Source organism: Eschrichtius robustus, chromosome 1, assembly GCF_028021215.1.
Source record: "Eschrichtius robustus isolate mEscRob2 chromosome 1, mEscRob2.pri, whole genome shotgun sequence".
Lineage (NCBI taxonomy): Eukaryota > Metazoa > Chordata > Mammalia > Artiodactyla > Eschrichtiidae > Eschrichtius > Eschrichtius robustus.
Window position 1 is genome coordinate 59,995,627 of NC_090824.1, and position 13,469 is coordinate 60,009,095.

The following is a 13,469-nucleotide window of genomic DNA, read 5'->3' on the forward strand; positions in this document are numbered from 1 at the left end:
TTACCAGATTATTTTATTTTAATACTAAATGAAATGATGTAAGTGAGAACACTCAGTGTAGTATAAACTCTTTTAGGGCTTTTATAGCAAAATCTGGATTAATATCTTGCTTTGCTACTTACTAGTTTTGTAACCTTAGGCAAGTTACTTAGCCCTTCTGAGTGTCAGTTTTCATTTGCAAAGCAGGAATTTAAAAATCTACTTCATTATATTTTGTGAGGAAATAGTATATACAAAGAGTTTAGCACAGAATCTGGCACATAAGTCCTCAGTAAAAAGTTGCTGTTCCTTCTAGCAGTGTAGGAAATACTGCAGGATTGGTTCAATAATTTTTTTTTTTTTTTTTGCAAATCTTTAGACTTCCTGATTTTCTGTTATATACTTTTATTCTATTACTTTATGACTAAGCATTTCTAGATTCAAGAAAATTTTAGTAAAATAACATTATTTTCATGTGTCTAGAGAGGAATTCTGCACACATCTAAAATTCAGAACAAAACTGGCAGTTTGGTTAGGCATTAAGTCAGAAAATTAAGAAGCATAGACGTACAAGGTGTGTGTACCTTATAAACCCCATTAATACAATTCCTTGTATCTCTCCTTTATATTTATTACAGTTGCAGTTTTACACTTATTTAGCTAATGATTTAACTCTTGTCTGTTTCACCAGATATAAATTTCCATACGGTCAGGGACTATATATTTTTTTCAACATTAGATACCTGGCACATTGCGATATAGTTGCTGAAAGGAATGAATGAAGACAAGTTAAGAAATAGAGAAATTCAAGTTACACAGTAGCTTACTTTTACTTAATTAGAAATAAAGTATTTCTGAGCTAGTATCCCTCTTTTTTGCTCACATAACACCTTGTACTTTGCTGTCTTACGATGATCATTTCATTGTATTACTGTTTACCTGACAGTCTCCCCAACTAGAACTTTTGCTTTCTGAGGGAAGAGACTTTGTGTTCTTTATTTTTGTGTTCCTAATGCCTACAGAAGCACCTTGCATGTCATAAATATTTGATACATCTTTGTAGGAGTAATTAAATGGATATCACAAAAATAATCTCTTTACAGGAAATGCTGGGGCTCTCTAAAGTACCAGTTACTCAAGCAACACGTGGTCCTCAGGTACAGCAGCCACCTCCTTCCAATAGGTAATAAATACAGCAAAGAGAATTTTACAATTCGTGTGGCTATTTTAAGCATCCTATATCCTTAACTTGAATGTAGGGATTCAGTGATACTATATTGTTAAATATTTTTAGGAATATAAATATTGCATTAGTATACTTTTTAAAGAGTTGAGGTAGAATCACATCGCTGAAAAGGTTGGTTTTTCATTATTACAATGTAAGGAGTTTCTTTAGTTTTGATATACTTTTGATTTTCTAAGTTCAGAAAAACTTAATTTTTGTGGTTGAGGGCAGCCAAGCAAAAATAGTGCCCCCACAAGCTTTTCATTTTGCCTCCTTAGCCTTGTAGTAGCTTTTTCCACTAAACTTACTAATCAGAGGTGGTCTTACTAAAACTGAGTTGATGTATCTTCTCATAATTAATTCAGTAACCTTAAGACTTACTAGATTGGTAAATGGAAGATGCAGTCTCAAAGTAATACTTGGTTTGAGTGTTTTATTTATAGTAGCTGTACTCAGTGTGGTTCCTCACCAGTGGGCAACATCACCTGGGAACTTATTTGAAATGCAGATTTTTGGTCACCACCCCAGACCTACTGAAACAAAACTCTGGAACCAGCAATCTATGTTAAAAAAAGCCCTCCCACCAATTTTGATGTACACAAAAGTTTGAGAACCATTGGTCTACCGTGTATTCAAATTATTTTTCTCTATTTTTAAGAAAGTGGACAATTTGTTTCTTAAACCCTCACCCACAAACATTTATAAATGACTTTTTATTTAATTTTGTTTTGCAGATTCTTGCAGCCAGTACAGAAAATAGATATGAATCTCACAGATCTTCTGGGAGAACTGCAGCGAGACCCGTGGCCTGTACCACAGGGAAAGAGACCTTTGCGTTCCTCTGGGGTGGCACTTTCCATAGCTGTAGGACTACTTGAGGTAGTGACAATAGCTTTGTTTTGGAATGTAAATGTGTATGTGTGTGTATGGAATGATATGTACAAGATAACGCTGGGTGGAAAAATCAGGTCATAGGACAGCACATATGTGATTTTATTTAAAGTTTGATCTGTGGTATATCCTTTTGTGTATAGAGAGGCTTCTGGAAGGATGTTTACCCAATTGTTAACAGTGGTGGGTTAAGGAGAGTTTTACTTTTAAGTAGAATTTGAAAATTTTACACTTGACATATCTTAGCTTTGTAATTAGAAGAGTTTTTTAAAAAATGTTTTTTAAAATTTGAAATGTTATTAAATTTATAGACAAGCTGCAAAGGACTTTTTTTCTGAACTATTTGAGATTAAGTTGCTGAAGTGATGTTACCAACCCCTTGAATACTTTAGTTGTATTTCCTATAAACCAGGATATTCTCCTACATAACCATAATACAACTTTCAAAGTCAGGTTTTGAAATATATGATACATACACTGATGTACTGTACAATACGTAACACTGATACATTACTACCATCTAATTCTCAAAACTCATTCAAGTTTCGCTGGTTATCTCAATAATTTCTTTTACTGAAAGGATTTAATTCAGAGGCATGTATGTAGTGGTTATGTCCGTTTAGTCTCCTTTAGTCTGGTGTAGGTCCTCAGCCTTTCCTTGACTTTCATGACCTTGGCACTTTGGAAGATTCAGGCCAGTATATAGAGTGTCTCTCAAATTAGGTTTGTCTTGATGTAGCCTCACAATTAGATTGAGGTCTTGCATCATTGGCAGGAATATCACAGAAGTAATGGTCTTTTCTTATTGTATCCTCTCAGGTGGCACATGATTTTCATTTGCCCATTATTGATGATTATCACTTTGATCACTCATTAAGGCGTGTCTGTCAGGTTTCTCCACTGTAAAATTACTCTTATTTCCCCTCCTTTTGTGATTAATAAACATTAGATGGTGAGGATCTTTGAAACCATGCAAATATCCTATTCCTCATCAAACTTTCAATTTATTCATTTATTTATTAATATCACTGTGGATTCCTGGTTTCCTGTTTTTTACAGTGAGTTATCTGTTGCTATCATTTTTTTATTCTTTTAACTTTCTACTTTGACATAATTCCGAACATATGGAAAAGTTACAAGAATGGTTCAAAGAATTCCTTTAAACCTTTCACCCAGATTCCTCAAGTGTTAACATTTTATTACATTTGCTTTATCCTTCTCTCTCCAGATATTTATATAGATAGTGTGCTCTCTCTATAAATATAGATGTAGCTATATATAGGTATCTATTTATATGTTACACACATATAAATTTTAAAAAGCCATTTGAAAGTCAGTTACAAACGTGATGTCCCTTTACTTCTAAGTTCTTTAGTGCGCATTTCTTAATTACATGAGAACATTCCTTTGTATAACCGCAGTTCATTTAACAATCATGAAATTAACATTGATATAACACTATTTTCTAATCTTTAAACTTTATTCAGATTTCACCAGTTATCCTAGTAATACCGTGTATTGTATTCAATTGTTATGTCTCTTTGGTGTCCTTTATTCTGGAACAGTTCCACAGTTTTCCTTTGTGTTTCATGACAATACTTTTTGGGTTTATCTGATTTTTAATCATGAGTAGATTGAGCTTATGCACTTTTCACAGGAATATTGCAAAACTGATTTGTGTTCTGCTTATGCAACATATCAGGAAGTTTTATTACTACTGTTGTTACTTAGCTTTGATCACTTGGATAAGGTGGTTTCTGCCAGGTTTCTTCACTGTAGAGTTACATTATTTTCACTGTAGAGTTAAGTATCTAATGGGGAGATACCTTGTATATTCATCAAACTTTTACCCAATAGTTTTAGCATCCATTCATGATTCTTGCCTGGTCAATTATTATTGTGATGGGTGCTAAATAGTGACTTTCTAATTCCATAACTTCTTCTACATTTATTAGTTGGCTTTCTACTTGAGGAAGAGCATTCTGTTCTTCCCCATTTATATATTTATATTGGTGTGGATTCTTATTTCATCCAATGGATTATATTCCTTTACTGTCATTATTTATTTTGATACTCAAATTGTCCCAGATTTGGCCAGTGGGAGCCCCTTCAAGCTGGCTCCTGGGTCCTTATTATATGTCATCATTGTCTGAACATTTGCTTGCTTTCTAGTACAATAAGATGTTCAAGACTCATCTTACACCTGCCCTGGACCTGATATCAGCCATTTTGAAGCCCTGGTTTCTTTTAGCTTTGGTTCCACCAGGCAGATCTAGATGCTTCATGTGCTCACTGTTACTGGAATGTCATTGCTTGTATGTCCTAGTGGATGGAGCTAAGAAATATATGTATGTGCATACGTATATGTATGTATGTGTGTTTCTATAAATGTATATATACACACATACCTATATAATTAAGTATGTATGTGTGCATATATACACATATATCTAAGTACCCCTGCATACATCTATGTCTATCTCTATTAAAACCACAACGCTATATATTAAAAACCAAGAGTTCTTTCAGATATATCTAATTCCAATTCAGTACCACAGGGTTTATTCTGTCCTTCCCATATTTGTAACTCCCTTCTCTGACCACAGGAACCTGGTTCGGACTATTCAAAATATGTTTACTTATTTGCTCCGTCCTAGAATACACATAGAATAGTTTTAGAATTTCTAGCTCGGACCTCTGAAAAAGAAGCCTAGGAGTTAGCGCTCAGTATTTTTTAACATTCTGAGGATAAACAGGACAAAATATACTGTACTCAAAAGTGAACGGGGTTAGTTATCCACAACCTCCCTCCTCTTAGTGTGGTTATGTTTTTCATTTGGTGTACATTCTGTGCATTTCTTTTTTAAAAATCCCATTCTTGCTTTGCATGTGTATATATGCGTAGGGAAGCATTAACATGATTCCAAATCACAGTTGTACAAAAAGATATACTCAGAGTAGTCTCAGTCCCTTTGTTGGATGAAACTTGTCTTCTAATAAATTTCTTAAGACTTAAGGGTACAGAATTTCCTAACCTGTCGAATGTTTAAACTGCTTTTCTGTGGCCTTTTTATACTTGAAGGATAGCTTGGTTGGATATAAAAAGCCTTGGTTCTCACTTTCTTTCCTATAGTTTTTGAAAATGATGCTCCATTGTTTTCTTGCTTTGATGTTGTTTTTGAGAAGACTGATGCCAGCCTAATTCTCTTGCCCTTGTAAATTATTTGATCATTTGCTTGGAGTGTTACTAGTATGTCTTGTGGGTTAACTTTCTCTAGTGCCTGGTGATCCTTTTCTATATGTGTATTCAAATCTTTTGTTTCTATAAAGTTTTCTTGTATTACAGTTTTAAGTGTTAGCTTTTTCATTGTTTTGTCTTCTTTAAGAACTCCAATTATACATAAATTGGATCTTTGCTTGTTTTGCATTTCAACCACTTTATCTCTGATCTTTTATTCTTATTTATTTCGTTTTCATGCTCTTGATTATTTTCTTGCTTTTCTTTAGTGCCCCTTAATAAGTTTTCATTTGAATCTGGCAGTTGTTCTATGCTGGCTGCTAGCTTCCTTCTTCTTTCTTCCATGTACTTTTCCCCAAACTGCCCTTGCTTGTGTGAAGGCTTGCATGGGAGATAGCTCACTGGGACTTAGTGTTTATTATTATTTTTTTACTTATAAGTAACTTGAAGTTTGAATGCTTTTTGTGTTCTAGTTATGAAGGTGCATGGTTTGTATACTTTAATTTGTTCTTGTTCTTTACTGATATTTCAGCTTTACATGACTGCTGTTACCTCAGCAGGATGATACCCAGTATGAAAACAGTATTTTTATTTGTTTATTAATCTAGTTTAAGAATGTTTTAGAAGTAATAAGTATACCTAATAAAAACATTCAAACAATATGCAAGGATGTATAAAAATGAAAAGTAAAAGGCCGTTTTCCTTGCTCTTGCCTAGATTTGTTAATCATGATTTTTAAAATTATCATCAAAGTATATCATTGACATTCTTTTCTGAAGCTATAATGTAGCTTGAAAATGCACTGTGTATTTTTGTTCAATAACTGCTTATAGAAATTAGAAATAAAAGCATTTCAAATGTATATAAATATTGTTAATTGTGGAATGGAGTGGTTATACACATAGAGAAGGAGATGTAATTCTTTGTCATTGCAGTTTTGCTGCTTGCTAGGGAATCTTTCATGTATTAAAGTCTTAGGATACCTTTAAATTTGTTTTTTCTAGATTCCCTGTTTCTTTTGGATTGTACTCAGTTCTTTTGTTTATTATAAATTTTCTGAGGTCTTGCATGTCTAAAAATGTTTTTTAATTTTTCCCTCTCACTTCATTTGTACTTTGGGTGGGCCATCTTCAATAGGATCTTTGAGCCATTCCTCGCTAGTATTCTAACAGATAGTTTATTGGATAATTTGATGTAGTCTCATTCTTAGTCCTTTTCAGGAAACTTATTTTTCCCACTGAACATTTTTAGAATGTTCTCTTTAATTTTAGAGTTCTGAAATTTCATTAGGCTGCGTTTAGGTTTGATTATTTTTTCATTAATTATGTTTGGTTTTTGGTAGGTCCTTTCATTCTGAAGACTCCTGTCATTCTTCAGCTTACTTTATTTTTTTCTTTTTTATTCTATATTCATTAGATTGATGCTGCACTTCTGCATTTCTTCATATCTTTATTTTTTTCCTCATATTTTCCTTCTTTGCTCCTATTTCTTGGAGGTTTCTTCAAGTTTATTTTCCATATCTCTAACTTGGTCTTCAGACATGCTTTTTAGCCCATTCGTTGAGGTATTTTTACTTTTGCCATGATTTTAATTCTAGAATCTCTTGAGAGTTGTCATATTTGTTTTGATATTCATTGTAACATGTGTTCTGTTCTGTATCTTTCAGCCCCCAATTTCTATTCTGAGAACCTTCTCTGGGAAGATTGCCTACTTTTCTCAGAGAGCTGTTCTTAGGAATTGCTAAAATCTGTTGTCATTAGCTGCTGTTTCTGGAGCTGACTGCACTTCTTTGGCCCATTGCTGCTTTTTGTGTTTTTTGACTCTAAATGTGGAGTTTTTAAGATATTCCCTTGGGACGATCTGGCTTACTTTTGGAATATATATATGTATATATATTTTTAAAATTATACATAATATATATATTTAAAATTCTTTTGTCAATCCAGTACAATCTGTTGTTTGGATTCCTCAAAATTTCTAGTCTGCTGATAGTACTCTTTCTTATTTATTTTTTAAACAGTACCATTTATATCATTTCACTGGCACCTTGGGAAGAAGGGGGAGGTAGATTGAAGTACTCAATCCATCAGTTTGAATTAGAAATATAAGTTGTGCATGTATTTTAAGCATAGAAGACAAAAATAACAACCAAACAGAAAAAGATACCCTCTTTTCTTCTTCTTTCCCTACTCTTCCCTGTCTAGTACTAGTTAAGCAGGAGGAACATCCTTGCTTATAGGGATCAGGTTTATAGATTATTTTAAAATTAGGAAGGCATTGCTATTAGAATAGGATTTCAAAAGAAAGATATTCACACAAACATCTTGTTTTTAAATTTTGTTTTAAACATTTGATTATTCTTGGAAAATGTATGCTTTCCTGTTTTCTAGAAAGAATATATCAAAATTCACTATCATAAATGTATATCCATATGTTTTCCTTTAAACTCTTCTCATGAGTTACTTTTTCCTGATAGTGTACTTTTCCCAACACTGGTGCTCGTATCATGACGTTCATTGGTGGTCCAGCCACTCAGGGGCCTGGAATGGTGGTTGGAGATGAATTGAAGACGCCCATAAGATCATGGCATGACATTGAAAAAGACAATGCCAAATATGTTAAAAAAGGAACAAAGGTAATTTTGGTTTTTAAGTCTTTTTGCCTTATTAGAAAAATTCATTTGATGGAAGAGGAAGAACATAATTACATTATGATAAATCTGATATTGTGATGATCCTGCAACTGCTCCTCAGAATTAGAGAAACAGTCTTTTTTTTCCTCGATAATTTGTTATATTTTTTCTGGTTTTAAATATTTAAAAACTTAATAGGGGGGCACCAATAGGTGTCTCTTTAAAAACTACTCCTGAGAGAAAACCTGTGTGTCTTTTTTAATATTCATGTTAAAGAATGTCTTTCCCATCAGGAAGAATTTCTTGAATTTTCCAATTTTTCATTTCCAAGAGGCTGCCCTTTAGATATGTATATTGTTCATAGCTTGACTAGTCCATCATTTTCTCATAAGTTGTTCTCTGTTCATGTAACTTCAATTTTATCTGGGTTTGTGTCAGTTCATTTTCACTACTGTTGATTCTTGATACCCTTGTATTGGTTCTGCTTGTTAATGTCCCATCCCTCCCCCCCTTTTTAAAAAAATTGTCTGGAGTTTACAATTTTAGTTTAGTTGTCCTGTATTATCTCATATTTCTTTTTGGTAGTCATTATTATATTTTTAGGGTGTAATTAGTAACAGATAATTTTTGTCACTATTAATGGATGCTTTTTTTCCTGTCACCTAATTTCCCTTTTGAATTTGGAGTATTTCTTAGAGCTTCAAAAAAAGTTTTATATTTGTTTATCTTAATGCTTTTGCTATTGCCTATTTTTCATGTTACTTGAGTATAGATTTATCCAGGAAAAAGAGTTCTGTGTTGTTCTTCCATCATGTGTATGTATGAAGAGCAACATGCCTTTCTTCAAGGTTAGCTCGAAATTTAGGAGTTCATTTAGAATGAATGGCATTTAAAGAAAAGAATGTGAAAGTGTCAGACTTATTAGAAGTTATCGTATCATTTTATGAGATGTTATAGAAAATTAAATTAGAACAAATCACATTTAAATTATTATGGATTATTCTTTTAGTATTTCTTATATCATTTTGATCTATTAATGGCAAAAGATTTATAGGATGATTAAGTTTGTACATTACTTTGATTTGATCTTAAAAAATCTGTTGTAGCATTTTGAAGCATTGGCTAATCGCGCTGCTACGACTGGTCATGTTATTGATATCTATGCATGTGCATTAGATCAGACAGGTCTCCTGGAGATGAAATGCTGTCCTAACCTTACTGGGTATGTATATACATTTTTATAAGTATTGCAGTTATAAACTAATAGCGACACTTTACAAATATAAACCAATAATGGAAAAAAAAATAGTCATCATCCTGCCACTCCAGGGCAACAGCTATTAACAGTTTTTGATACTCCTTTCAGTAAAGCTTACTTTAAATTTTTTCTAAAATACAGTTAAAAAGGCACAAGTTCTGTTTGAAAAGTTCATCTTCATACCCTTCAGTCATTGTTTTATATTATTATTTTGGTAGCTTTTTTGAGATATAATTCACATACCATAAAATTTACTCATTTAAAGCATATAATTTAATGGGTTTTTTTTTTTAGTATATTCTAGCCATCACCATAATTTTATTTTAGGACATTAACATTATCCCAGCAAGAAACTCTGTACCTATTAGCAGTCACTTCCCGTTTCTCCTTCCTCCCCCTCCCCCTTTCAGCTTAGACAACCACTAAACTACTTTCTGTCTCTATAGATTTGCCTGTTCTTGATATTAGGGGGAAACCATTTTATCCTTCACCATTAAGTATAATGTTAGCTGTGGATTTTTGTAGATGCCTTTATCAGGTTGAGTATGTTCCTATCCCTAGTTTGTTGGATTTTTCTTTGCGTGAGATGGGAAGTCAATAGAGAGTTTTCAGGAGAGGAGTGATATGATCTGACTTAATGTTTTAAGAGGATCATTTGACTTTAGTCGTCTTTAGTACGTAGAGGGACACAGGAATATCAAGTGGTGGCATCACAGCTGGTGAGAAGTGGTTGGATTTGGGGTATATTTAGAAGACAGAGAATTTGCTAGGAGGTTGGATCTGGGGTTTGAGAACACCAAATGAGTCTAGAAGGATTGAGTTGTCCTTTATTGAAATGGGTAAGACTGGGAGGAAGAACATTTGGGGAGAAGATTAGGAATTCAGTTCTGAACATGTTTGGTTTAAGATGCCAGTAGGCATCCATGAGGAGAGGTTGAGTAGGCAGTTGGATGTTAGAACCTACAATGCAGAAGGTAGCTCTGAATTTATATCTAGAGATATAAATGCGGGAGTTGTCAGAATATTGCTGTGGTGTTTTTTTTTGGCTGCATTGGGTTGCTGCGCACAGGCTTTCTCTAGTTACGGCAAGCGGGGGCTACTCTTCATTGCGGTGCGCGGGCTTCTCATTGCAGTGGCTTCTCTTGTTGCGGAGCATGGGCCCTAGAGTGCATGGGCTTCAGTAGTTGTGGCACACGGGCTTAGTTGCTCCGCAGCATGTGGGATCTTCCCAGACCAGGGATTGAACCCACGTCCCCTGCATTGGCAGGCGGATTCTTAAGCATTGCACCTCCAGGGAAGTCCCTATTGTTGGTTTTTTAAAGCAATAAAAATGGATGAGATTGTAAGATCGTATAATTTAACACTACGAAGGTCATTGGTGACCTTCCTAAGAGCACTGAAAGTTGACTTAGAATGAATAAGAAAAGGAACAGGAGGAGGGGATCGGAAGCAGCTGACATAGACCAGAGCTTCTCAGACTTTCATTTCACATGTACAAGTCAGTTGGATATCTTGTTAAAATATAGATTCTGGATTTAGTATGCATAGGATGGGACTTGAAATTCTGCTTTTCAAACAAGACCCTTGGTGATGCTAATGTTGTTGGACCAAGGGCCACACTGAGTAGTAAAGGTATAGACAGCTCTTTCATAGAGGTTTGCTGTAAAAGGGAGTGGATAAGTAGGGTATGGTATACGTTGCCATTAATTTAGGATGTTTTACTAGGTTTAGTGATAACATAGATCATTCTAGATGACATGTTTGTAAAAGTAGAAAATCTGAAAAAATCTACATGCAAACTATTAGAATTAGTATGTTAAGTTGTCAAGACTTCTAAATCAAGGTCAGTGTACAAAATTCAACTATATTTTTGTATACCAGTAACAAATACAGTAGACCCTGGAACACCATGGGTTTGAACTGCACAGGTCCACTTATATGTGGATTTTTTTCAATAAATACATACTATAGTACTACATGATCCTTGGTTGGTTGAATCCAGGGATGTGGAACCATGGATACGGAGGGCTGACTATAAAGTTTTACACAGATTTTTGACTGCACATAAGGGTCTGTGCCCTGAACTCCGCATTGTTCAAGGGTCAACTATAAAGAGCAAACAAAATTTAACAGCATACAATCTATAATACCATCAGAGATAACATAAATTAGGACTTTAGCAGTATCAAAAATAAAATTTCCATTGATTAATTATACCACATCTGTTTTTTTCTTTTGCCTAATGTAATTTTTGATTGTTTTATTGTTGTTTTAAAAACTACTTGAAATATTTTAAAAATATGATGAGCAAATACATATAAATGTTTGTACTCATGTTGTGTATGGGTATATGTATCCGCCTTTTAATTTAAACAGTAGAAAATTTTACATAGCTTCCCCTACTTTGCATCTTTTACTTATATCTTGGAAATGGGTTTATAGTAGTACCGTTGACCCTTGAACAATTTGAGGACTGGGGGAACTGACCCTTTGCATAGTGGAAAGTCTGAATATAATTTTTAGTTGGCCCTCTATATCTGTGGTTCCTCTATATTTGCAGTTCTACATCCTCAGATTCAACCATCAGTGGATAGTGTAGTTCTGTAATATTTACTACTGAAAAAAATCCACTCATAAGTGGACCCACGCAGTTCAAAACCTGTGGTTTTCAAGGGTCAACTGTATATTACTCCATTGTGTGGTTGTACCATATTTTATTCAACTAGTCTAATAGATGGTCATCTGGATTGTTTCCAATCTTTTATTATTATAAATAGTACTTCAGTGAATAGACTTGTGCCTATATTTTGCTTTTTGGTTTTTGTTTGCCCGATTTTCTTTGGGATAGATTCCTAATAGTGGGGTGGCTGGATTACAGAGAAAATACATATGTAATTTTGTTAGATACTGTCAAGTTCCCTTGCATTGGGTTTGCACCATTTTCCATTCCCATAAGCAATTATGAGCATGCCCGTTTTTCCACAGCCTCATCAACAGAATATGTTGTCAGACTGATTTGCTGATTTATTAGGATGGAAATGGCATCTCAGAATAGTTTTTATTTGACAGTTAGTGTTTTTTAAAACTTAAAAAAATTTATAAAGGTACATGGTTACTGAAAAAAATTTAACAGTACTTAAGTGCATAAAGTGAAAATGCTCCCCAAATATGCCTGTATTCTCATTCACTGGATATAACGCTGTTAAGTTCAGTGTGAAACACAGAGACAATATATACATATACACACACTACACATGGAGATATTTATTTTTAAGAATGAGAATGAATGCTGTGAACTATCAGATGTCTTCACCAGTAGGGAGAACTGGGTAACTGGGATGGGAGAGACACATATATTACTATGTACCCTTTTGTACTTTTTGAATTTTGTAATGTATAGATGTATTACCTATTTAAAAAAGAATTTTTAAAAATTACTGAGGACAGATACAAGTGTTAGGGGCGCTCAGGTACCCTCAGAATTGAGATTATTTGTGGTGTGGGGGTATTTTCATATAATTGAGTTTTTAAAATTAATGTTAATATCACACATTTTGGGAAATATCTTTAAAATTTTGTTGGTAGTGTTGAAAAATAATTTACTTTTCTGGTTTTACACATGGACCCTTGTGTCACATTGTTTTTTGCTCTTTCCATGCAGAGGATACATGGTAATGGGTGACTCTTTCAACACTTCCTTATTCAAGCAAACTTTTCAAAGAGTTTTTACCAAAGATATGCATGGACAGTTTAAAATGGGCTTTGGTGGTACATTAGAAATAAAGGTAAGAACCAAAACTTGACATGTATGGTATGTTACCAAGAGAGAAATTTGTAGGCTTGATCATAATTTTAAAACATCATCAATCAAATTCAAGATATGCTTTAAAAATAGTGGTTATTTTATATTGAAACCTGGAGTTAGAGATTTGTTCACCAGAAAAATGTTCATCGTTAAATGTACAATGAAATTTTACTTGAGCATCCCTAAATAATTGTTAAAACAAGAGGAAATTATATAAGTAAAATTTCCTTTAACTCTATTTTTTGTTTATATAGGGTTTAACTTTTTTTAGGCATACCTCGTTTTATTGTGCTTCGCAGATACTGCAGTTTTTTACAAATTGAAGGTTTGTGGCAACCCTGTGTGGAGCAAGTCTGCTGGCACCATTTTCCAACAGCATTTGCTCACTCCATGTCTCTGTGTCACATTTTGGTAATTCTCACAGTATTTCAAACTTTTTCA

General features: G+C 33.8%; 1 protein-coding gene across 1 annotated transcript in view; it reads left to right on the plus strand.

Moving 5' to 3' along the window:
- SEC23A (SEC23 homolog A, COPII coat complex component) overlaps nucleotides 1–13,469 on the plus strand; it is a 62,127-nt gene that overhangs the window by 11,782 nt on the left and 36,876 nt on the right. The window contains exons 6-10 of the mRNA XM_068545998.1: nucleotides 1,083–1,162; nucleotides 1,939–2,083; nucleotides 7,810–7,968; nucleotides 9,072–9,187; nucleotides 12,885–13,008. Of these exons, the coding sequence (XP_068402099.1) occupies nucleotides 1,083–1,162; nucleotides 1,939–2,083; nucleotides 7,810–7,968; nucleotides 9,072–9,187; nucleotides 12,885–13,008 (624 nt within the window). The remainder of the gene's footprint in view (nucleotides 1–1,082; nucleotides 1,163–1,938; nucleotides 2,084–7,809; nucleotides 7,969–9,071; nucleotides 9,188–12,884; nucleotides 13,009–13,469) is intronic.